Raw genomic sequence first — 25,416 nt, 5'->3', positions numbered from 1 at the left:
TGCATGGTGACCCAGCCATGTTGGGAGTTTGTGAGGAAAGGCAGTGCTTATGTGTGTATGGGATAAGAAGTCCTCACTATCATGATGGGAAGTCAATAGATAATGTCTAAAAATGATTAATCAAGAAATAGCAGCATAAGTATGTAATTTAGAGATAAAGAGGTACATAGGAGGGGAAATAGAAGAATTGATGTGGTTGCCTGTGGGAAGTATGACTAGGGGTGAGGGGAGTACAGAGGACTGAAGTTTTTATTATAAGCCTTTAAGTATTATTACTACACTTATATAATTTTAATAAAAATAAATTTATGAAGATATAGTTGTTCCATGAATTCCTAATAAATCCAGATCATTAAATAAATCCCACTGGCTCCCTTTTGGCTGGTGTAACTTTAATACAATATGTTCGTAGCCCCAGAAATGGTTTGCTGGCCTCATGGGAGCAAGGTTTGCTGGATAACTTTGTGGTAGTCTGAACCAAGAGCTAAAAATGTCACCATGGAAAGTAGTTGGTGATAGTGCAAAGTCTTTTCTGTTTAATTAATTAATTAATTTATTTATTTTTGGCTGTGTTGGGTCTTTGCTGCTGCGCGTGAGCTTTCTCTAGTTGCAGCAAGAGGGGGCTACACTTCGTTGAAGTGCGCGGGCTTCTCATTGCGGTGGCTTCTCTTGTTGCAGAGCATGGGCTCTAGGCACGCAAGCTTCAGTAGTTGCGGCACATGGGCTCCGTAGTTGTGGCACGTGGGCTCCGTAGTTGTGGCACACGGGCTTAGTTGCTCTGAGGCACGTGGGATCTTCCCGGACCAGGGATTGAGCCCGTGTCCCCTGCATTGGCAGGCAGATTCTTAACCACTGCACCACCAGGGAAGTCTGTCTTTTCTGTTTATTTATGAAATTTTCTGAAAATGATACATCATTTCAACTACTACACAACAAGAAGAGATTCTGATTCTATCTTTGAATAGTTACAACATTTTAAATGGTTTTTAAGTTAAAGATATCTCTACGTAGATTTTTAAATAAACTATGCTAGAAAAATAAAAAAATTAATATAACAGAATATTGTAAAAGAAAGAGTTGATTTTTATCCTTCCACTTCACTTTAACATCATACTTTTTGAACTCAGTAGAAGTGTGTAATGTTTATTTTTTATTTATTTATTTTGTTTGTTTGTTTGTTTGTTTTTGCGGTACACGGGCCTCTCACTGTTGTGGCCTCTCCCGTTGCGGAGCACAGGCTCCGGACGTGCAGGCTCAGCGGCCATGGCTCACGGGCCTAGCCGCTCCAAGGCACGTGGGATCTTCCCAGACCGGGGCATGAACCCGTGTCGCCTGCATCGGCAGGCGGACTCTCAACCACTGCGCCACCAGGGAAGCCCTTTGTTTTGTTTTTTGACCACGCTGCGCGGGCTTGCGCCATCTTAGTTCCCCACCGACCAGGAATTGAACCCAGCCCCTCAGCAGTGAAAGCGCAGAGTCCTAACCACTGGACTGTCAGGGAATTCCCTGTTTTGTTTTTTTGGAAGCTCTGCCCTGCCAGGTTCAACCTCAGGGGTAGGGAGGTTCAACCCTGGGGGAGTGAGTTAATTAGTCATGTTCTGAGCCATCCACGGTATCCTGAAAAGGCAAGGGAAGAAATAGATCGTAGACAATGTAAGGGAGGCATCAATATTAAGAACAGCTTCAAATCACATGAAGCTATTAGCAAACCTGGATGTGACAAAGTTAGTCCAGTTAATAACCAGAAAAAAAAATGTAATAGGTACTTTTACACTGAGAATATAATAGGTACTTCAGTAAAGAATGGTTTGAGGATGAATAAACTGCTACATATTCACACAATGGGATGTTAAATGGTCATCAAAATGAATGACTGTAGCAACACACAATTGGAATGAATCTTAGTAATGTAATAGTAAGTAAAAAAAGTACCAAAAGAAGATATAGAGTTAAAAACTATAGATATATATTATACACACACACACAATTTTTGGACTGTATATATAGAAGCAATAAAACTATATAAGGAAAGCAAAGTAATGATGAATTTAGGACTCTAAATTACGATCACCTTGGGCCAGAGGAAGGAAGTGAAATGGGTTGGGCAGCTCATATACTCAGATCTGAATTACTGACAAGATCCTAATTTTATTTTGGGTAGAGGATTTGAGGGTACATATTACTTTATTAAAAATAACTAGTATTTTAAAAGTAATTAAAAGAGCTATGCATGGATCAGTGAGGAATATGTCAGGCACCGAGGATTATGATGTCTAATTGTGAGCATATGAAGAACAATAAAAAACACTAAAACAAAACACGGATAATAATAGCATTTACCTTGTAAAGTTGCTGTGAGGATTAAACAAGTTAATATATTTAAAACACTCAGAACAATGCTTGGAACATGGTAAGCACTGTACTATGTAGGAGTTTTTGCTATCATCATTTTTGCTTTATGCCAAGGGGTAACCACTATTTATTATGCATATAAAACTACTATTGCGAATTCCTTGGCAGTCCAGTAGTTATGAAACAGGAGAGAAGGGGGCAGGGCACAACCTTTAAAAGAATGACATAGCCCAAGGGTTCGAAGTAAACTGATTAGAACCAAATAGGTCCAAGATGACAAGCTGAATTCCACTAGACCTTAAGCCTCAATATACGCTCATTGTAACACATCAGCAAGCTAAATGACACACCCACAGGTGCCATGACAATTCCAAGGCCAACCATAAAGGTCAAAAAGTGGGCAGTGACCCAATTTATGGAAATCCCCACCTCTTCCCCAAAATAGCTGGAATACCCCTCCCACTCATTAGCCTATGAAATTACCCACCCCTATAAAAACTGACAACCCCACATCCTGGGTCCGCTTTCGCCTTCTGAGATGGCCCACACTCTGTCTGTGGAGTGTGTTTCTCTCTAAATAAATCTGCTTCTAACCTGTCACTTTGTCTCTTACTGAATTCTTTTGGCGATGAGACATCAAGAACCTGAATTTCATTAAGTCCTAAAACCAAATGTGTGATCTCAGTTAGAAGACTGTGGAGGGCTTCCCTGGTGGCGCAGTGGTTAAGAATCTGCCTGCCAATGCAGGGGACATGGGTTCAAGGCCCGGTCTGGGAGATCCCACATGCCACGGAGCAACTAAGCCTGTGCACCACAAGTACTGAGCCTGTGCTCTAGAACCCACGAGCCACAACTACTGAAGCCTGCGCACCTAGAGCCTGTGCTCCGCAACACCGCAACAAAGAGTAGCCCCTGCTCGCAACAACTAGAGAAAGCCTGCATGCAGCAACGAAGACCCAATGCAGGCCAAGATAAATAAATTTATTTAAAAAAAAATGAAAATGAATACTTTGCATATATGAGCTCTTAGAGACACATCTTCTACAGTCTCTTGTAAAAAAATCTATCGACTTAAATAAAAAAGCTACTGAGATAATTTATAACCTCTTCTTACTCCCTTTCCTTTGGCTTTGTATACCACAGAATCAGTTCGTACCATAATTGGACACTCTAATGCAAGAAAGCAGTATTTCATTTTATTTTATTTTATTTTATTTTATTTTATTTTATTTTATTTTATATTTCCACATGTCTTGTGGGATCTTAGTTCCCCAGCCAGGGATTGAAACTGTAACCCCTGCAGTGGAAGCACAGAGTCCTAACCACTGGACCGCCAGGGAGGAATTCCCTTTATTTTTAAAAAATAATATCAAATCGGACTCAGTTTTCTTCCTCAAGGAGTTAGGGAGAAACTCTATCTCAATCAGTTTTTTTTGTTGTTTGTTTTCACTCCCCTCTCTCCTTGCTGGAGTCACATAGAACTCCCAAGTTCATCCAATCCTGGAAACTCAAGGAAGGGCTCTAGACTTCAGGCGGGTGTGGCTGCCCACTGTGAGAGGCTTGATGTCCTAGCCTCAGTGGTCCCACTGTCCACAGCCCCGAAGGTTGTGGCTCACAGCTCAGTCCCCAGCCTGGGGTCCACACAGACATCCTGTCACTCTGGGGTCTGGGAGGGAGTCAAACACAGGCCCCAAGGTGGTCAGAGCCAGGCACCTCTCCATTCCCCAAGGGCAGGGAAATCCCACTTGCTGTAGGGGTTGGGAATGATTCCCTTCTCCCTCATCTTTTCAAATCTACACCCGCTACCCACCCACATCATCTAAATCTCTGCCTTTGAGAGCCTAGATTTTCCAAAACAAAAGTATTTTAACTCTCCAACGGGGGAAGAGATGCTCAGTCATCTTAAACCTACAAAGGAAAAATGCCTGTCATGCTTTGGTGGTGTATCAACCAAGAAGCAGGAAACCAGCCCCGACTCTGAATGAGGCAATTCTGACAACAAATCGCACTGCTGCATACAAAGTCCTCACGATGTGACCCCAGTCCAACTTTCCAGGAACATCTCTGAGCATCCCTTCTCATGTTTATAATACTCTTACTTTCTCAAATATCTTTTCTCCCTTTCTCCACCTGGCTCACTCACACTCATCCCTCAAGGTCACTGGAATCCTCAAGAAGGTGCCAGGGCTCTAGTTTGGCATTTGTAATTCTCTTGGCCTTTCTTTTATGGTTATAAGCCTCACACCAGTATCACAAACAGGAGTGCGACAGTCAGCTCTCTTTGTCTCTTCCATGGGAAGGAAACCACTTTCCCGAACCCCCCCAGCAGCCTTCCCTTCATGGCTCACTGGCCAGAACTGGGTCACATGGTCATCCACAGCTGCAGGGGAGGTTGGGGAAACCAGTTCCTGACAAAGCTGAGTAGAATTGCCATCATTAGTTTAGACATATCATGAGTTATGCCCAGACTGGGAACACAGTTGCCTCACCTCTCCAAAAGATGGGTCCCCTTAACGGGGAAGAAGGAAGGAAATGGCTAATAAAGTCTACCACAGAGATCCTGTTCCATTAATTATCCCTTCTTCCCCAATGACATGGCAAGAACTCTTACTATCTGTTTGCCCCTTCTTCCACAGAAGAAGGATTTTTAGATATACACATGATTGGCCAGAATAAGGTTTGCCTTTTCTGGCCTCCCTTGCAGTTGGGTGTAACTGTGTGACCAATCTCTGAGAGTGGGTTGGAAGGGGGAGAAATGAATGTAACCACCAGGTGTTCAGGAGAAAGTCATGTCGTCCCTTTCCCTCTTCCCAATGGCTGAAACGTGGATGGAGTAGGGAGTCATCTCAGACCAACTGGGCAAGGACGTGATAAACACAGAGAGAAGGATCTAGGCTTCTGAAGATTCCCAGAGCAGGGCTGCCCACTTACTTAGGCTCTTACATGAGAGAGGGAAATGATAAACTCCTATCATGTTTAAAGCACTGTTATTTTGCAGCCAAACTTATATCCTAATAAACACAATTGCCTCCAATCCTCTGCCTGTAAGCATGCCAAAGTCTTTCCCAGCTCAGACAATCTCTCCTTTGACCCTGTGTCTCTCTCTGATTTACATTCAGGCTTTGTGTTAGGGCAAGCAACAGATACTGGCTCTTAGCTGATTTAAGCAAAAAAGGCATAGCTCATAGATGTGTGGAAAGGACCAGTTATCTATTGCCACAATGATGCTACATAAGCAACCACAAAACCTCAGTGGCATGTAACAATGAACAGTACTTAGTTCACAAGTCTGTGGGGTTCAGCTTATCTGGGGCTGGGCTGAGCTGGGCCGATTTCAGCTGGACTCACTCGAGTGTCTGGGGTCAACTGTTGGTTGGCTAGACAATTTTGTTGATTTTGGCCGAGCTCATTCATATGCCTGAGGGTCAACTGGCTGTTGGCTGATCTAAGATGGCCTCAGCTGGGATAACTCAGGGAGACTTGGCCGAGGGCCACATGTTTCTCATCATCCAACAGGCTAGCCTAGACATGTTGTAATGGCAATGGCAGAGGACAACAGTGAGAGTGCTACAGATTGAATGCTTTTGTCCTCCCCAAATTCATACGTTGAAAATCTAATGCCCAATGGGATGGTATTAGAAGGAAGGGCCTTTGGGAGGTGATTAGATCATGATGGTGGAGCCCTCCTGAATGAAGAGATCCCAGAGAAATCCCTTGCTCCTTCCACTATGCGAGGACATGGCAAGAAGTTGGCAGTCTGAAACTCGGAAGAGAGCCTTGGCCAGAATCCGGCCACGCTGGCACCCTGATCTTGGACTTCAGAACTGTGAGAAATAAGTTTCTGTTGTTTACAAGCCACTCAGTCTGTAATATTTTGTTATAGAATCACAAACAGACTAAGACAGAGAGCAAGTGCAGCCACCCAAGTGCTTTTCAAGCTTCTGCTTGTGTAATGTTTGCGAACATCCATTGATCACAGCAAGTCACAATAGTCAGTCCAGAGTCAGAATGAGAAGGTCCATGGGACTTCCCTGGTGGTCCAGTGGTTAAGACTCTGTGCTCCCAATGCAGGGGGCCTGGGTTCAATCCCTGGTCAGGGAACTAAATCCCGCATGCTGCAACTAAGACCGAGTGCAGCCAAATAAATAAATAAATATTTTTTAAAAAAAAGAATGAGAAGGTCTCACAAGATAATACGGATGCAGGGAGAGGTGAAGAATTGGGGCATGAATGCCATCAGTCTACCACACCACATTCAGAGGTTTTGCTTACAGGATGGTAGCCAATATCACACCACAGGGCTGGGCCACTGAAGACACTGCTGCTGCCAGCAATGAGCATTTGATACCATAGTTACACTGAGAGAGAGGCCTTCTAGCACCAGACTCTAGATGTTGCTGTTGCCAGAGCTATTCCCCCAAACTGGGTGTTGCTGTCACAGCTGGCACTGCCCACCAAGAATGGATTTTCTTGTTCTCTTTTTTTTTTTGCCTCATAAGCTCCTCCTGATTCAAAGTCTAGTTTGGGAAAATTTTATTAGCAGAGCCTATGACATGTGCATATGACTTAGTTCATAAGGAAGGATGGAAAACTAAGTAGCTGCCATTTTTAGCTGCAATACTGGTAGGTGAGCTCTGCTTCTCACAAAGTTTCATAGAGTGAAAAATTCTCCGTACATGGGAAAGGGGTTTATATTACAGGCAACTAAAGAACTAAAACAGAAGAACAGTGATGAGGGGGAGGAAGAGGAGGAAACTAGCCTCTCAATCTCTTCACAGCTAAGCTTCTTCTTTCTCTCTCTCTCTCTCTCTCTCTTTTTTTTTAGGCTGTGCCATGTGTCTTGTGGGATCTTAGTTCCCCAACCAGGGATTGAACCCACGCCCTTGGTAGTGAAAGTGCAGAGTCCTAACCACTGGACTGCCAGGGAATTCCCCCACAGCTAAGCTTCTTGAAAGAGTACACCTAGCTGACTTTTCTCTTCTGCTTTTCTTCCATTCCACTTCTATAATAATCAGTTATGGCCACACTAATAATGCAAAACCCAGTGGTTTACAACCACAAGCATCTATTTTTCTCACTCTTGCTTCAGGCTGCAGATCAGCCTGAAACAACTAAATGCTTACCAGTAGTAACATAGGTAAACTGTGCTATTTATGAAACGGAATGTTATACAGCAGTGGAAAATGAGGGTAAATCTCAAAACCATCCTGTTGTCTAAAGAATCAAGCAACAGGAGAATGGATACCATACAATATCATTAATATAAACAATACTTTACTTAAGGTTACAAACGTAGGTTGAAAAATATAAATACACAGAGGATGATTAACACAAAATTCTGCACAGTGGTAACACCTGAAGTGGGGAGAAAGGGGAATGCCCAGAGCAAGGGACCTCCAAGAGGCATCTAAGGTACTGGTGATGTCCTGTTGTTGCATAGTGTGGGGAGTGGGTATATGCAGGCAAATGCTATTATCATTCATCAAACTATACATATTAATTTTTAAAAAATTAATTAATTAATTAATTTTATTTTTGGCTGCTTTGGGTCTTCATTGCTGCGCGGACTTTCTCTGGTTGTGGCTAGCGGGGGCTACTCTCCGTTGTGGTGTGCAGGCTTCTCACTGCGGTGGTTTCTCTTGTTATGGAGCATGGGCTCTAGGCACGCGGACTTCAGCAGTTCACGGGCTCAGTAGTTGTGGCTCGCGGGCTTAGTTGCTCCGCGGCATGTGGGATCTTCCCATACCAGGGCTCGAACACGTGTCCCCTGCATTGGCAGGCGGATACACATTAGTTTTATACATTCTTTCGTGTATGTGGTATATTTAACATCCCACGAGAAAAACCTACTACAGGTGAGGATGTGAAGCAATGGAAACTCATTGCGGTGAGGACCAATATAAATTGGAAAAACCATTTCAGAGAGCATTTTGCAGAGTCTAGTTAAGTGGAAACTGTGCATATTCTGTGATCCTGCAATATTTTTCTTGGGTGTCCCTAGGCGCCTTAAAGCAATGGGTTTTTCAAACTTTGTGACAACCGCTTACTAAGAAATACATTACAATCAAGTACACATAAACGCACACAAACACATGTATGTGTAAGTGCGTATAAAGTTGAAATTAAAATTTTGCACCACAATGCCTTTTCCTATTACATGTAACATGATCTGACCTTTTCTAATCCTGTCTATTCCTTTTTTTAACTGAGATATAATTGACACATTATGTAACTTTAAGATATAAATGTTCCTATTTGATTTCATTAAAGGTCACAACCTTTAATGTCAAGTCACTAATAGTTGACAAACTGTACTTTGAAAAACACCATAGTAGAGAAAATTTTGCACACGGTAAATGTGTTAAAGAATGTTAATTGAACACTGTTCAAAATAAAAATAACTGGCGATGACAACTGAGGAATATTTACGTAGTGGAACACAATAGGGCAGTTAAGATGAACAAACAAGAGCTCCTTGTGTCAACAGAATGCAGCGTGAAAAAACCCAGTTGCTGAAGCATATGTACAGTGTGTTGCTATTTATAGTTTCAAAACATGAAAAACATGTTTATAGATTCCCACATATATAGTAAAAGTCGACAACATGGATGAGAGTGGATCCTGGTTTCCACTGGAGAAGGAGGGGAATGGGATCAAGGAGGGGCAAAATGGGGACCTATAAGGTTTTTTGTTTCTTAATCTTGTTATTTATTCTTCTTTTTTTTTTTTGCCACTTGGCTTGCAGGATCTTTTTTTTTTGGCTGCGTTGGGTCTTGCTGCGCACGGGCTTTCTCTAGTTGAGGCGAGCAGGGGCTACTCTTCGTTGTGGTGTGCGGGCTTCTCATTGCAGTGGCTTCTCTTGTTGCGGAGCACGGGCTCTAGGAGTGTGGGCTTCAGTAGTTGTGGCACGCAGGCTCAGTAGTTGTGGCTCGCAGGCTCTAGAGTGCAGGCGCAGTAGTTGTGGCATTCGGACTTAGTTGCTCTGCGGCATGTGGGATCTTCCCGGACCAGGGATCAAACCCATGTCCCCTGCATTGGCAGGTGGATTCTTAACCACTGCGCCACTAGGGAAGTCCCACGGCTTGCAGGATCTTAGTCCCCGACCCGGGACTGGACCTGGGCCCTCGGCAGTGAAAGTGTGGAGTCCTAACCGCTGGACAGCCAGGGAATTCCCTATTCTTTAGTCTTCACTGCAGGGTTGGCAAACTACTACCCGTGAGCCAAATCTGGTGCACTGTTTTTGTATGGTCTGTGAACTAAGAATGGTTTTTACATATTTTAATATTTGGGAAAAAAACTGAAAGAAGAATAACTTGTGATGTGAAAATCATATAGAATCCCAATTTTTGTAGCTACAAATGAAGTTTTATTGGAACACAGCCTTGCTAGTTTTACAAAGCCGAAAATTATTTACAGCCTGGACGTTTATAGAAAAATGTTTGCCACCCCCTAATTTATTATATGACATGTATTTCATAATAATAAAAAATATGGTAGCATTAGAGAAGAATTCTGGAAATAAAATGATGTATAATTCTACTATCTAACAAAATTTTCTAAATTTCTCCATGTTTTCTTCTACTCTGACAAAACCCATATATTTTTTTTGAAATCGGGCAAAGACATTTTGCATTCTGCTTTTTCCCTGCTGTACCTCACTTCATAAACCTTTTTGACGCACAATGTAGCATTCAAATTTGCACCATTTAATGACCTAGCATGCTTCAAGTTTACAAACCACACGCCGTAATTTGTGTAACTGCCTTCTCATGTTTAAACCTTTATATTCTTTTGATTTGTCCCGTTTATTATTGGTTACTAGGCAAAGAATACCTTTGTACACGGAGCTTTTCTCCCCCTCCTTTTGACTTACTTTCTTAGAATAAGTTCCTAGGAAAGAAATTCTTAACCTTCCCTCCACTCCTTCAAACTCTAACTACTCTCTCTTCCTTTCTTTACTCCTATAACCTTGCTTCTTCAGTCTTTTTGCTTAGCCCTTTGCCTTCCCTAACATAACTGATCTCTCTCAGTTGGCTCTGTCTAGTGGTTGTTTAGGTACCGCAAAAGCTCTCTTGCTTTTAGATCCCAGCTTGACCTCACCGTCCCTTTGGTGGTCCAACATTCTGCAGTGCATTGTGAGGGCTGCTGTTTGCTCTCATTTCTTAACCCTTCCTCTTAGCACAGGGTCCACTCCACTCCTACACTGAGGTTAAAGTCAGCCAGTGATCTCTTTGTAACTTAGTCCAAAGGCTTTTTTCTTGATTTTTATCTCCCCCTGGAGCTGCTACTCTGAAAGGTCCTTCAGGTCTTTCTCTTTCTTTGCCTGCATGTGTCTCCACGCACAGTTTATCTCTTCCATAGAACTTTCTCTAAGGATTGGGATAGCCCACTCTTTTGAGTGCACATTCAACCCAGACATAGCTCATTCCCTTTGCTCCAAAGAGCTTGCAGGCAGACAATATTGAGAGTCTTCTACTTAGAGTTTCAAAATAATCAAATCTTTGTGATAAATTTAAGGATCATAGGCCATATTGTGCCAAGTAACAGAAGATCTACAAAGTGAGGCCCGCAAATCGGCAGCATCAGTGTCACCTGGGAGCTTGTTAGAAATGCATAACTGTAAGCTCCATCCAGGCCTGCTAAATCAGAATCTAGACATTTAACATGATCCCCAGGTGATTCACATGTACATTAACGTATAAGAAGCACCAGTATAGTGGACCAGTGAGTGCCTATCACTAAGAGTCTCCATCAAAAGTACTCCAAGGACCCCTTGGGAACCTCAAACCAATGATTTTCACCTTTAGTTGGGCAAAGTTTGGTGTGACGGTGATCTTGCTGTCACAGCTATCACCCTTTGATGGACAGGTGGCTAGGTGTGTGGCCTCCCTCCTTCATCATTTTAGGTACAGGTTTATCCCTCTGAAGATGCAAAACGGTTTGAAGAGGACAATCTTTCCCAAGCAAGGAAGACTGTTCTTCAACCAAGAGCATAGGTAAGCTTATAGACTCTTTGGTAAAGTGGACACATCCTGCTAGGGGTGAGAAAAATGGTTCCTATCATCTTTTCCAACAAAAAATGTGTGTGAACAACATAGAACCAAAAGACAAGAATAGTTTATACTCTTCATTCTCTCATTCAGTAAATATTAAGCACCTACTGTGTGCCAAGCACTATTCTAGGTGAGAATAGCAGAGAAGAGCAGAGAACAAAGCAGACAAAATCCTTGCCTTAGTGGAATTTACATTCTAGGGGGTGGAGATGGACAAGAAACAGGTATATAGTACGGAAGGTAGGGAGAGTGCTTTAAAGAAAAATAGAGTGGTGGAGCCCGCTATTTAAGGTGGGTGGTAGGGGCAGGTATCCCCAAGGTGAAGACACTTGGGAATATGGAATGTGGAGCAAGCCATCCAGATATTTGGGGGAAGAGAATTCCAAGCAGAGGAAATGGCTAATACAAAGACCTTGAGGTAGGAACATGCTTGGAGTGTTCAAGGAATAGCAAAAAGGCAATAAGTGTGGTTGGAGCAGATTAAGCAAGGAAGAGAGTGGAACCAAATCATGTAGGGTCTTTATGGAGCTTGAATTTTATGCCAAGTGTGATGGAGCCATTGCAAGATATTGATCAGAGTAGTGACATAATCTGACATTCTAAAAGGCTCTCTCTCTGCTGTGTGGGGAACAGACTCTAAGGGGGCAAGAGTGGAAGCAAGAGGCCTAATAGCAGGCTGCTGTAAAGCTGTGGGTGGTTTCAATTTGGGTGGTCATGGTGGTGGTGAAAAAAGGCCCAACAATCTCAACTTCCCTAACAAAGAGTATTTTTAAAGTTATCGCTAGACAAGTAAACTTTTTTTATCTTGGATGGGAAAATGGTTTAGATGTAAAAAATAAAGAGTAAGAATATTAAGGGCTTCTCTGGGTTGAACAATGTTAAGGCATCCCCTGGGAATCAGTGTTATTTAACATTTCATAAATGATCAAGAAAAAGGAATACTTTGAGACATTTCTAGGTACACAAATTATACTCTGCTTTCCACATAGGAAAATATCAAGTCAACAGGGGGCATCTCCTGGAACATTTCTAAAGCTATGTGAATTGGCTGGAAAGTGGCAGGTCACTTGCCAGGTGGACAAGTGTAAGGCAGCTCACATAGGGGGAGACAATTCAGGTGACATCTTTAAGATAATGAACTCTGAACTGCCAGCTGCCACTGAGGAAAGGGATCAGAAGTTGCTGTAGATTAGCCCTTCAAGACATCAGCTCTTGTAAAATCCAAAATGCCAGTAAAAGTTCTGGTGGTCCAGAGTAAAGACAAAGCATCAGTTTCAACAAAAACCTCAGGAAATCCCTTTTGGATCTCAGTATGCAGTGCTAGCCACCGCATCCTAAGAAAAAGAGCCAAAGAAAGGCAGCTTAAAGGATTAAAAGGATAGAGCAGTTTTTGTTTGATGGAGCAAATGCCCATAAAGGTGACCATCTGAGACAAGATAAGATGAAAGTCTATAAAAAGATGAGAAATTCAGAGAAAATTAAAATAGCCCTTTTCATACAATCTCATGATTGTAAAATCAGGGGACAAAAGAAGCTTGAAAATGGAGGTATTTCTGTGTAGAAAGGGGCCATCAGAGGGCATATAAAAGAAGGTCCTTTAGACCTTCCAGTATGTGGAAGGACTGTGCTAGCAGTAACCAGGAGTGGGGTTGGAGAACGATCAGCCTATCTCATCAGTCCTTCGTTGGGACAAAAACTACTCTGGACTAGGGTGTGCTCCCTGCACCACCCCCACCCCCTGCCCGGCCCCACCTCAGTCTCTGTGGTATACAACCACAGAAACTCAAAAAGAGCAAAAAACACCGACAAGACATTAAAAGGATTCAAAATGCTAATATTAAATCTCATTCTGAGTCAAAACTAGGTTGAAAATAAATTCAAGGGCGAAGGATATACAATTGATTAATAAGGGACATTAAGGGTGTTTGAGGGTACATCCTTAATCTTTGTGATTCACGCCTTGGAGATGCGCTATGTCCTCTCAAGAAATGTTACTTTGTAGTCTGAACTGGATAGATAAAATAAGAAGTTTGTCAGCATCTGGGTTCTCATAGTCAGAAAGTGACAGTTATTGGTTGAAACAGAGATTTGATCATTTGAATTTCACCTACAGCACAAGTCCTTTAATAGTGATCAATTACCTGAGGAGAGCGAGGCTCTTGTGAACCAACCGTTACTCACGTGTTGAACAGTTAGCAACTCTGGGCCATCGGGTCAGTATCGATCTTCCTCCACAGATTAAAATATATCAGGGTCCGAACGGAACGGGGGAGGGGAGAAGGTAATAACGAGTGTCGTTGAGTTGGGAGATGTTAAAAATGGGCTGCAACCAACACATGGGCCTTTATTTTTAGGTCAAAGATTTATGTATATAAATATATATGCTCTCTCTTTCCAAAAAGTATTAGACTCAGGAACCTCATTACCCCCCAAAGAAAACAGCACCCTCTCCTCCTTCCCATAGGTCCCTTTCTTTACCTGCTGCTTCTCCTGCCTGGGTTAAGGAACTTTCAGCCCCGCCTCCCGGCTCGTCCAAGCTCCGCCTGACCGGTTCACCTGTGTGCCCAGCCCCTGACGTTACCGTTCGGCTTCAGCGGCCTGCAGGATTCCAGCTCCCGATTGGTCTGTCTGACCACAGCCTGCGCAACCCACCAATGGCAGCGGCGCTGGGTGGGAGGGTGCCCACATCCAAGATGGCGCCCCCGGGAGCTGGGAGAGGGTGACCGGCAGCGGGGAAGCGGCCTGGGCTGGCCCTGCGATTGCGGGGTCCTGGGGGCATCTCGCTGGGTACCCCCCTGGCCAGCCTACAGGGCCTTCCCCGGGCCGGAGCAATGGCCGCCGAGAACAGCAAGCAGTTTTGGAAGAGGAGCGCCAAGCTACCGGGGAGGTGAGCCTAGGACGCTGAGAAGAGGGGATTGGACCAAACCCTTCCAGATCCTAAACCCTAAATCCCGCGGGCCTGGGGCGTCAGCGACCCAAGAAGGCTGGTTTGGGGAACCTGGGCGGGGGGAGCTGGGGCTGCCTGGTGGCGGGAGGACAGCTGTCAGGCAAAGGAGCGGGCACCGAGCTTTGGAGGTGGCTGGGTGTGGGAGCAGACCCGGGACTGGGGGCGTAGGGCTCTGGAGCGGCTGCCCTCGGCCGGGAGGTGGCCGGAGTTCGGGCATAGGGGACAGTGGAATTGGGTGAATAATCAGTGTCGGTCCTGGGTTTGGAAGGCCATCCCCAGAGCTGCTTTTCACTTTAAACAGAACTCCTTCGTGGGGGGAGGGGGGTCTCCACCGCGCACAGGTAGTTGTTTGCACGAGGATGGCCCCTTCCGTCGCTCCCCCAGCTCTGCACGTACGAATTTTTCTCCTGGACTCCCAAAAAAGTTCTGGTGGGAGCGTCTGCGGGGGGACAAGAACAGTGAGGAAAATTCTTAAGCTCGACCTTACTTTATCTTGAGTTGGCCCTTTCCCGTTAGGAATTATTACAGGGTGACCTAGAATTGAGAATATTTCTTTAGCGTTTTCTAAGGATTTGTTCAACCCCAAGTGACCTCTTCCCCTCTGCCTGGTAATGTACTTCTTGCATTAAATTGTTTAGTAGGAGAACGGACTTTCTAAGTTACTCTCCATTCCCATCATCACCCCCTTTTTGGTATATGTTGAGTCTCTTAGCAATTGTACATTCGTCAGTCTACTGTTGGTTTATAGTTTAAATCTGTTTGGGGGTAGTCCTAAGGAGTAAAAGGAGTGTATATTACAGTCTTAAATTTAAGATTTCTGACAACCACAGTCTACTTGATAATGAAATTCATGTTTGGTTGTGCCCCACGTGCTACCCTTCCTTATTGATTGATTCAGGGATAATCCTTTAAACCTGTGGGTTTTTTTTTTTTTTAAATAGCAAGAGAGAAATGAGGGTCAGTGGTTGTTATGCAGCAGTCTTATTTTATTTAGGATCCTGTTAGACATCTGGGGATCAGCTTTAAGTAATACAAGGTAATGCAGAAATAGCTTCAGGTTAAAGTGCTGTGGAATCCCAGTGTTAATATTAATGCTAAAGACTTCTATGTTTTTAGATAGGCACCACTTCCTGCCAACTGATTCTTTTTCCTTCCTGGTCTAGGGAGCTCTCCAGTCTCGCTAACTGCTGTTCTCTGGGGATTTCCATGGTGAGATCATTAAATTTTGACATCTGAAGGTTATAATCAGAACCTATGGGAAAACTGTTAAATCAGGAAGCAGTGTTTGAGATGTGGGACATGGCAAAGTATTTTGTGCCTACTGACTGCTGGTCGTTATTAACAATTTTTGTTTTCATATTTCCTCTTTTGGATTGTAGAAACAGTCATCTGTTTTGCAAAGCACTACTTTTGTGAGATAGAAAGAGCAGTCTTTTCAGTTTCTTCAAGTTTCTGGCTTCCTTTTTCATTCTGAAGAGGAATATACAGGAATAGAAGAGAGAACATCTGAGTTCTGAAAGACTTGGATTATTATGGGGCTGTTATCTGTGTGATCAAGGGCAAATGATTTACTTAATCTCTTTAGGCCTCAGTTTCCTTACCTGTGAAATGAGGATAAAAATACTTTCTTAAAGGTTCCTGTGAGGACTGAATTAAACACCGTATTTGTGAAGAACCTAGGACAGTGTTTATTTAGCGCATTATAGTTGCTTGATAAATAGTAGTTATTAGTATTACTGTTATTATTAGAGAAAGTAAACATTTAAAAGAATGTTTCTCTGATCCTTACTCCAGTGCTAGGTATTTATTTTCATTGTTTATCTTAAGGCATTAAAATGTTGCCAAAATTCATAATAGTACCTTGCTTGTTGAAGAGAAACATTGTTCAGCTGTGTGCTTTTAGCAGGGAAGCTCCAGGAGCCCCTGGTTATGGGAGAAAACTAAAGGTCTTTTAGATAGAACGTGCTTTGATTTAAGGAAAATATTAGGACATTTTCTCAAGAACAGAACTTTTGCATTTGTGCTCTTTCAGTCATACTGAAGAAAAACTTTCTCTGGTTGGGGAAATGACACAGATAACTGTGTCTAGGTCCATGGCAACCTAGAAGTGAAACTAGTTTACTCTTTGCAAATTGAAAGGTAAAAATTCAAAGAGATGGCAGATTACTTTCAGTTTCTTTGATCATGATCCAGCAACCTTAATTACAACAAATAGGAAAATAGTAAAATAGCCTCAAGTTCAAAATGATTTAAACATCCTTTTGGGGCTTCCCTGGTGGTGCAGTGGTTGAGAGTCCGCCTGCCGATGCAGGGGACATGGGTTCGTGCCCCGGCCCAGGAAGATCCCACATGCTGCGGAGCGGCTGGGCCCGTGAACCATGGCTGCTGACCCTGCGCGTCCGGAGCCTGTGCTCCTCAACGGGAGAGGCCACAACAGTGAGAGGCCCGCGTACCGCAAAAACAACAACAACAACATCCTTTTGTAAAATAATAGCTTTATTGAGATAATTCACATATCATAAAAATTCACCCTTTTAAAGTGTATAATTCAGTGGTATTCAGTATATTCATCTAGAGTATAAATGGTTTTGTGCAGCCATCACCACTAATTTCAGAACATTTTCATCACCCCGAAAAGAAACCTCATAGCCATTAGTAGTCACTCCCCATCCCTTCCTCCCTCTGGCCCCTGGCAACCACTAATCTTTCTGTTTCTATGGATTTACCTATTCTGAACATTTCCTATAAATGGAATAATGTGATATGAGGCCTTTTGTGCCTGGTTTGTTTCATTAAGTGTAATGTTTTCAAGGCTCATTCATGTTGTGGCATGTATCAGTATTTCATTCCTTTAATGGCTAACTAATATTCCTTGTATGGAAGTACCTCATTTTGTTTATCCATTCATTAATTGATGGACATTAGGGTTGTTTCTACTTTTTGGCTATTATGAATAATGCTATGAAATTCACGTGCAGGTTTGTGTGTGAAAGTATGTTTTCTATTCTTTTGAGTATATGTAGGAGTGGAATTGCTGGGTCATATGGTAATTTGATGGAATTAAACATCTTTTTTAAGTTCTTTCAGTTATTCATAAGAGCCCCATGTACTTAATACATCAAATGGTCCTTGTGTGGATGCCTAGGAAGACAGGACGTAGTATGTACCATGTGGTTAAGAATACAGACTCTGGAAACTTGAAACTAGTAGATAAATAAGTTCTGGAGAGTTAATGGACAGCATAGTGATTATGGTCAACAACACTGTATTATAAACTTCAAAGTAGCTAAGAGACTAGATCTTAATTGTTCTAACCACAAAGAAGAAATGATAATTATGTGACATGATAGAGGTGTTAGCCAATGCGACAGTGGTAATCATATTGCAGTACAGTCAGCCCTCAGTGTCGGGGGGGATTGGTTCCAGGACCCCCTCAGATACCAAAATCTGCAGATGCTCAAGTCCTTTATATGAAATGGCAGTATGGTTGGCCCTCAATATCCGTGGGTTCCACATCCATCCGCAGATTCAACCAACCGTGGATCAAACTTCGAGGGCGACTGTAAGTGTACTGAACCAACAGAATGTACATCTTAAACTTACACAATGTTATATGTCAATTATATCTCCAAAAAAGGAGAAAAAACAAAAAAGAATGCAAGCTCTGGAACCTGACTGCCTGGTTTCAAATCCCAGCTCTGCCACTTTCTAACTGTGTGACCTTGGGCAGTTACTTAACCTCTTTGTGCCTTAGTTTCCTCATCTGTAAAATGGGGACAGACTACCTTATAAGGCTGTTATGAGGATTAAATGAGATAATGCATAGAAAGTACATAGAAGGTACTCACTAATATTAGCCATTATGAAAATGATAGTTGTGATTACAGTAGCTCCTATTTTTATTTGTTTCTCCTAGTTGCTCTAGTTTCTGAAACTGGAATTGAAAAACTTTGATCAGTGGTGTGTCTGGAGCCCCCAGTGAGTCCTGGGTGGAAAAAAATACCACCTATTGTTAAATAGACAGAGGGTTTACGGAGGCACAAAGAAGCCTAATGCGGGGTCTCTGTGGCTGTCAGGTGTTCGTTAGCGATGAAAAGTATGATTTTGAGCAGTGGTTCTCAAACTGTAATGAGTCACCTGGAAGGCTCGTTAAAACACAGATTGCCAGGCCCCACTTCTAGAGTTTCTTTTTTTTAAAATTAATTAATTAATTAATTTTTGGCTGAATTGCGTGTTTGTTCATTGTGGTGCGCGGGCTTCTCATTGCAGTGGCTTCTCTTGTTGCAGAGCACAGGCTCTAGGGATGCGGGCTTCAGTAGCCATGGCTCAAAGGCTCTAGAGCACAGGCTCAGTAGCTGTGGCTCACGGGCTTAGTTGCTCTGCAGCATGTGGGATCTTCCCAGACCAGTCCTCGAACCCATGTCTCCTGCATTGGCAGACAGATTCTTAACCACTGCGCCACCAGGGAAGCCCACTTCCAGAGTTTCTAATTCAGTAGGTCTGAGGTGGAACCTGAGAAGTTGAGCTTCTAAGAAGTGCCCAAAGGATACCGCTACTGCTAATCTGGGAGCTGCACTTTGAGAACCACTGAGAAAAATAACCCTGAATTAGACTGAAAGAAACCTGATTTCTAGTGCTGGATGCTTTTGCCGTATGGATACTGAACAATTTTTTTTTTTTTTTTTGGCCACACCACGAGGCATGTGGGATCTTAGTTCCCCGACTAGGGTTTGAACCTGTGGCCCCTGCAGTAGAAGTGCGGAGTCTTAACCACTGGACTGCCAGGGAAGTCCCTGGATACTGTACAGTTAATGCATCTCTGTTTTGCTGTCTAATAGCATCTCTCATGTAACACATCCAAGCAGAACTCTTGATTTCCACATCTGCCCACTCCTGCAAAGGTCTTCTGTCCATCTCACTTAATGGCCCATTGACCAAGTTCCTCAGACCAAAAATCCTAATGTCTTTCATCCTTCTCTTTATCTTCCTGCCACATCCAATTCATTAGCAAGTCCTGTATTGGCTTGTCACAATATAGCCTGAATATGAGCTGTTCTCACCACTTCTCCCCCTACTACCGGGATCAGACTGAGTCCTCTCTTGCCTGGACCACTGCTATACCTTCCTAACTGGTCTCCCTGCTGTGAGTGGAGTCGGTGACCCTAATCCCCGTTGTTCAAGTCAGCTATAGTTAGGAGGCTACTGCAGTTAGTAGAGGGAGAGGTTAAGAGGGCTTGGACTAGGGCAATGGCAATAAAGGACATGTTTGGGAATATCTACAGGACTTGGTAAATCATTGGATTTGGGGAGTAAGGGAGAAGGAGGTGCCAAAGAGATGTCACCTTCAGGTTTCTGGCTTGGGTGGTCAGGTAAGATTGTGGTGTCCTATCCTCAGAAAAAGCCACATTTTTGGACAACGTACTAACTACTCCATGCTCAGTTTTCTTATCTATGAAATGAGAAGTCTGGATTAAGTGAGCTCTGAGGCTCTTACCAGTTCTGACGTTGAATGTTAAACTTGCCAACTCCAACTCGTGTCACTGGATATTTCTCTTTTGCTCTGTCACTCACAAAAGCATGATCTACAGGTAAGAGTAGGTTTGGGGGGGGCACGCCAGAAGTGGGTTTTTCTGTCTTGTGCTTTTGAAAGCAGTGAATCACTCGCCCCACTGAACATCTGAGTGTCACGAAATTGTAGAATGTTAGAATTCCACCCTAAGAGCACTGCCAGTGAGGAAACTGAGGCCAGAGGGGGAAAGTGACTTGCCCCAAAGGACACTGTAAATTTCTTGACTTCTGATCCACACTCTGCTACTGCTTCCCCCTTCCCTCAGTCTCTGCGAAGATTTAGACACCGTCTGTCCAAGCACCTCATCCAGTCCAAGGGTGTGGACGCTGCCATTGAAAAGTTGCGGATGAGACTTGGAGTAGGAGAGACAAATGTGAGCCAAAGCCTGGCTCATTTCCCACGTTCTTATTTCCAACCCTTCTGGGGAGGGCTTCTCCCTCTTTTTAAGCAAAAGTGTTTATTGTGAAAGTCAAGGAGCTCTTTGAACATTCAGTGAAGTTGAGAAAAGTGTCTAATCACTCGAATTACTTAGGAGCCCATGGATTTTTAACTGAAACCGTCTCTGTCATTTGGTCATTTTTCAGAACACTAATGAATCTGATAGTAGACTCGGCGTAATGGTCCCAGCCTATCTGGGCAGGTACATTACCACCTATTCTTAACTTGAAAATGCTTTATTGATAAAGTCAGTGACTAGGAGATACTGAATTATCCCTGAAACAGCCAGTTCTGGAAGACTTCCATCAAGTGAGTGTGTGACCCTGCATTGATTGCCAGCATGTTTGGCTTTAAATTGGATAGCTCTGTTCCCATGTTTGCTTTAGCTCCTCTGTCAGTGCTGAACAAACACCTGTTGATTTTTTCCTGCCAAGCTTTACGCACCGTTCCGACTACGTGAACCAGCTATGCCAATACATCCTTTGGCGTTGGTTTATTGAAGAGAACAACGGAGATTGACCGAGATTTTTGCTTCATTTTGTCTTTGTTGTAGCACAGCCCGTGGCATTCTTTTCTCTGTGTGTGCAGTGTGATTGCCTCTTGTTTTTAGGTCTAGCTAGACAGGAGTCAGCTTAAACAGAGGCCTGGGTTTTGTATAGTTCCAGCCTTGACTCACTAAGGATTGTTGAGTGCCTGCTGGTGTGTGTCATGCTCTGCCAGGTGGTGAGGGGACTCCAGAAAAAGACATGGTGCCACCACTGCTCAGTAGAAGCTGAAAAACTCCTTGGCAGCACAGCTTCCCCTGGTGAGGATGCTGCATATTACTGCCTTTCCAGTTTTTCCACTTAACATATGTTACTTCTGTAATCAGAAAAACTTAAAAGCAGAGCTGGGTAAAAACACATTGTTGAGTGAGAAAAGCAAGATGTAGACCGATATGTACATGCAGTCTTTTATGTAAAGTTTTAAAACATAAAAAAGATATTATATGTTGTTTATGGATACATGAATATATGTAAAAGTATAAAAGCAGACGGGAAGGATTTTGTACCCACTTCAGGATAGTGGTTATCTCTTGGGGAGGCAGGGGAATGGGGCTGGGGACTGCAACTGGGACTTCAGAAGTCTCTCTAATGCTTTATTTTCTTAAAAACAGAAATGTGACAAGTGTTAATATTTGTTAAGTCAGAGTGATGGGTACATGGATGTTATATCTTTCTCTGGACTTTTCTTTGTTTTTGAAAATGTGAATTAAATGCCTTTTACATTTGTGGTAGAGCAAATGTTTCTTAAATTTGTGTTGGAGAAATCAGCCAGCCAGCCATGAAATTAAGTAGTATTTAAAGTAGCATTTATGATTTAGCGTCAAAGTAAGTCATAAATACAGTATGATGTCATTTATATAAAGTCTTTAAAACATGCAAAGCAACACTATATATTGTTTAGGGATACATACATAGAAAATGTAAAAACAAAAATGAGGGTGAAAAATGCCAGATTCGATAAAATGGTTTCCTAGGAAGGGAGGAAGGGTTGTGCTGGGGTTTCAACTCCATAGTGTCTTATTTCTTTTCTTTTTTTTGGCTGTGCCACGCAGCATGTGGGACCTTAGTTCCCTGACCAGGGATCAAACCCATGTCCCGTGCATTGGAAGCGCAGAGTTTTAACCACTGAACCGCCAGGGAAGTCCAATAAGGTCTTATTTCTTATGTAGGTGTTAAGCATCTACCTGGGTGTACCCTATATTATGGTCTAAATCTAGTTTATTTAAAAAAATAGCTTTTTTTTTTTTTAAGCAATATAAGCCCTGATGTCTGCATTTTAGGGAATCAGAGAAGGAATGGGTTAGTGGATGCTCAGAGAAGGTCTTATGGGGCAGTGGGTGTAGAATTTGAAGGAGTTTTTTAGGACAGATAAGATTTTGAAAATGGAGTAGGCAGAAGAGCCCAGTTTAGTATTTAAGGTGTTTTTGGAAGGTGGAGTGGAGACCAGCCTGCTCTAGAGTTGAGTTTGGGTTTGGGAGGAGTAGATGGTGCAGGTTGATAGGTGAATTATACATGCCAGGAAATTGAGCACCTTAATCACCAGGATCTTTCTGTCTGTCTTCATTTAGTCTTTGGATGGTAATTGATGCCTTTGGCCTTTAAACCTGCACAGTTAGGATTGTTTTTTTTCTGCATGGATTACTGGCAGGTGGTAATACTCATTTATGGAGAGAACCTAAGGATTCTCTCATATTTTTCTACTCAGTCACCCAACCCAACTTACCCATTGAAATCTTCCTGCAAAGTTTATTCTCTGATATTTATATTTTACTAACATAGAAGCTTATGGACTTGGAGAGTTCAGGTGTACTCAGAGTATTTGCAAACATTAAAGTAGAAATCAGTGTCCCTTTGGGTTTTCTAGTTTGTTTGTGCTTTTTGTTTTGTCTAAGCTTTCTCTCTCTAAGCCAAACTTTCCTGTATTCTTTAATCCCTCGTATTTTCTCTCTTCTTTTCCTCTGCCTAGGATACTCTATAAATACAGTCAAGTAGTACTGTTTGTATTTCTGTGGTCCTACATGTGATGGTTAATTTACAAATTACTTAATCTTCCAGAGAAGTTCAGGGAGTAGGGATTCTTACAACTAAAAAAGTCAGGGACATAGTCATAACTAAAGATTGTACACAAGAATATTGCCTTTGGGGAACCTCTTGCACTGTTGGTGGGAATGTAAATTGATACAGCCACTGTGGAGAACAGTATGGAGGTTCCTTAAAAAACTAAAAATAGAACTACCATACAACCCAGCAATCCCACTACTGGGCATATACCCTGAGAAAACCATAATTCAAAAAGAGTTGTGTACCACAATGTTCATTGCAGCTCTATTTACAATAGTCAGGACGTGGAAGTAACGTAAGTGTCCATCGACAGATGAATGGATAAAAAAGATGTTGCACATATATACAATGGAATATTACTAAGCCATAAAAGGGAACGAAATTGAGTTATTTGTACTGAGGTGGATGGACCTAGAGTCTGTCATACAGAGTAAAGTTAGTCAGAAAGAGAAAAACAAATACCGCGTGCTAACACAATAAAGACAAAGACATAGGGTATGGACTTGAGGACAAGGGGAGGGGGAAGGGTAAGCTGGGAGGAAGTGAGAGAGTGGCATGGATTTATATATACTACCAAATGTAAAATAGATAGCTAGTGGGAAGCAGCCGCATAGCACAGGGAGATCAGCTCCATGCTGTGTGACCACCTAGAGGGGTGGGACAGGGAGGGTGGGAGGAAGACGCAAGAGGGAGGAGATATGGGGTTATATGTATATGTATAGCTGATTCACTTTGTTATACAGCAGAAACTAACACACCATTGTAAAGCAATTATACTCCAATGAAGATGTTTAAAAAAAAAAGAATATTCCCTTTGGAATCTTAGTAGAAATCAATGTGAATTGGCTACATTTTTATTTAAAAGCAACTTTAGGATCACATCTGTTATGTCAAAGTAGGTACTTGGTAAACTTGTTCTATTTTCTAAATGTTAGGTAAGGAATAAATTACAAAAATTGGAAGGAGGAAGAAAACCAACATTTCTTAAGCACTGAGTGTGTGCCAGGCAGCGTTCACCTCACTACTTGCTAGTGTTACTATCTGCAGAAATTGTGCTGAAGGGCTTTTTACACATTATCCCGTTTAAACCTCCCAACCCTCTTAAGATTGCTTAATTTATTTCTTAAAAAGGTGATAATGTACACAATACTAATTCAGAAAGGTACAAAAAGGTTTGCACTGAAAACTAAGTCACTGTCACAGGGCCCTCCAGTCATCAGTTCCACTTCCATACCACTGCTACTGGTGTCTTATGTGTTCTTTCAGAGATACACTATAAATACATAGACATGATCATATATAATTATGTGGATATATTTTATTTTAAAGATTTTTACAAAAATGGAGGTATTATTGTGCATATAATGCTGCATCTTTTTTCTTTAAAATAAATTTATTTATTTATTTATTTATTTTTGGCTGTATTGAGTCTTCGTTGCTGCATGCGGGCTTTCTCTAGCTTCGGAGAGCGAGGGCTACTCTTCATTGTGGTGCGCGGGCTTCTCATTGCAGTGTCTTCTCTTGTTGTGGAGCACAGGCTCTAGGGTGCATGGGCTTCAGTCGTTGTGGCACATGGGCTCAGTAGTTGTGGCTCATGGGCTCAGTAGTTGTGGCTCACAGGCTCTAGAGCACAGGCTCAGTAGTTGTGGTGCCCGGGCTTAGTTGCTCTGCGGCATGTGGGATCTTCCCGGACCAGGGTTCCGACCCATGTCCCCCGCATAGGCAGGCAGATTCTCAACCACTGCACCACCAGGGAAGAGCCCTCTGCATCTTTTTTCAATGAATGTTTCATGTCAGTGGATGTAGAACTGCCTAATTCTTTTTAACAGATGTACTGTAATTTATTTAACCAGCCCCATTGACAATAATCCTTTTTCTTTTAATAGGAAAGTTCAGCCCATTTATATTTATTGGAAAGACTGATAATATTTGGTTTTAGTTCTATTTTTAATATTTTCTTTTAAAAAAATCTTTCACTATCAGGACAGTACTTGCTTTGGGAGGTGGGTGTGCGTGTGTATATTCTGATGATTTGAAAGGTTTCTTTTTATTCTAGTGATTGCGTATAACTTTTTACCATATTTCTTCAGACAGTATCTATTGACTCCCTGCCATGAGTAATGATAAAATTAGTAGTTATATTTCCTGCCTCCTCCTCACTTGCTTTTAGTTGATTATATTATTTTTCTTAGTTTTATTTTATATCTTGAAACATACTTACACCTATATTACTTGAGCTATCAGCTTTAAATATCTTTTGAGCCTTGTCAGTAAAAGATGAGGAAATCAGTCTACTTATTTCAATCTACTTTTTCCTCCATCCCACTTTAACATTTGCCAATTACATTATTTTTACATTCTCTTCTGCAACCATAAAGCCTCAAATTTAAGACTCAGGCTTAAGGTAAAATCAATTAAATGCTCTCCATCAGTCCTTTTGCTATAGTTTCT

General features: G+C 42.4%; 2 protein-coding genes across 2 annotated transcripts in view; one reads left to right on the top strand and one right to left on the bottom strand.

Moving 5' to 3' along the window:
* The window catches only part of TMEM217B (transmembrane protein 217B), a 28,621-nt gene extending 14,720 nt beyond the window's left edge, over positions 1-13,901 (bottom strand). Inside the window, exon 1 of the mRNA XM_033863666.2 lies at positions 13,884-13,901. The gene's annotated coding sequence lies outside the window, so the exon portion shown is untranslated. The remainder of the gene's footprint in view (positions 1-13,883) is intronic.
* A 12-nt stretch (positions 13,902-13,913) lies between these two features.
* Positions 13,914-25,416, top strand: part of TBC1D22B (TBC1 domain family member 22B) — a 65,497-nt gene continuing 53,994 nt past the window's right edge. Inside the window, exon 1 of the mRNA XM_019949929.3 lies at positions 13,914-14,292. Coding sequence (XP_019805488.1) covers positions 14,237-14,292 — 56 coding nt within the window. The 5' untranslated portion in view covers positions 13,914-14,236. The remainder of the gene's footprint in view (positions 14,293-25,416) is intronic.

Source organism: Tursiops truncatus, chromosome 10 (assembly GCF_011762595.2).
Source record: "Tursiops truncatus isolate mTurTru1 chromosome 10, mTurTru1.mat.Y, whole genome shotgun sequence".
NCBI lineage: Eukaryota > Metazoa > Chordata > Mammalia > Artiodactyla > Delphinidae > Tursiops > Tursiops truncatus.
The sequence above is the reverse complement of the archived record's forward strand: the minus strand, read 5'-3'. Positions and strand labels throughout refer to the sequence as shown.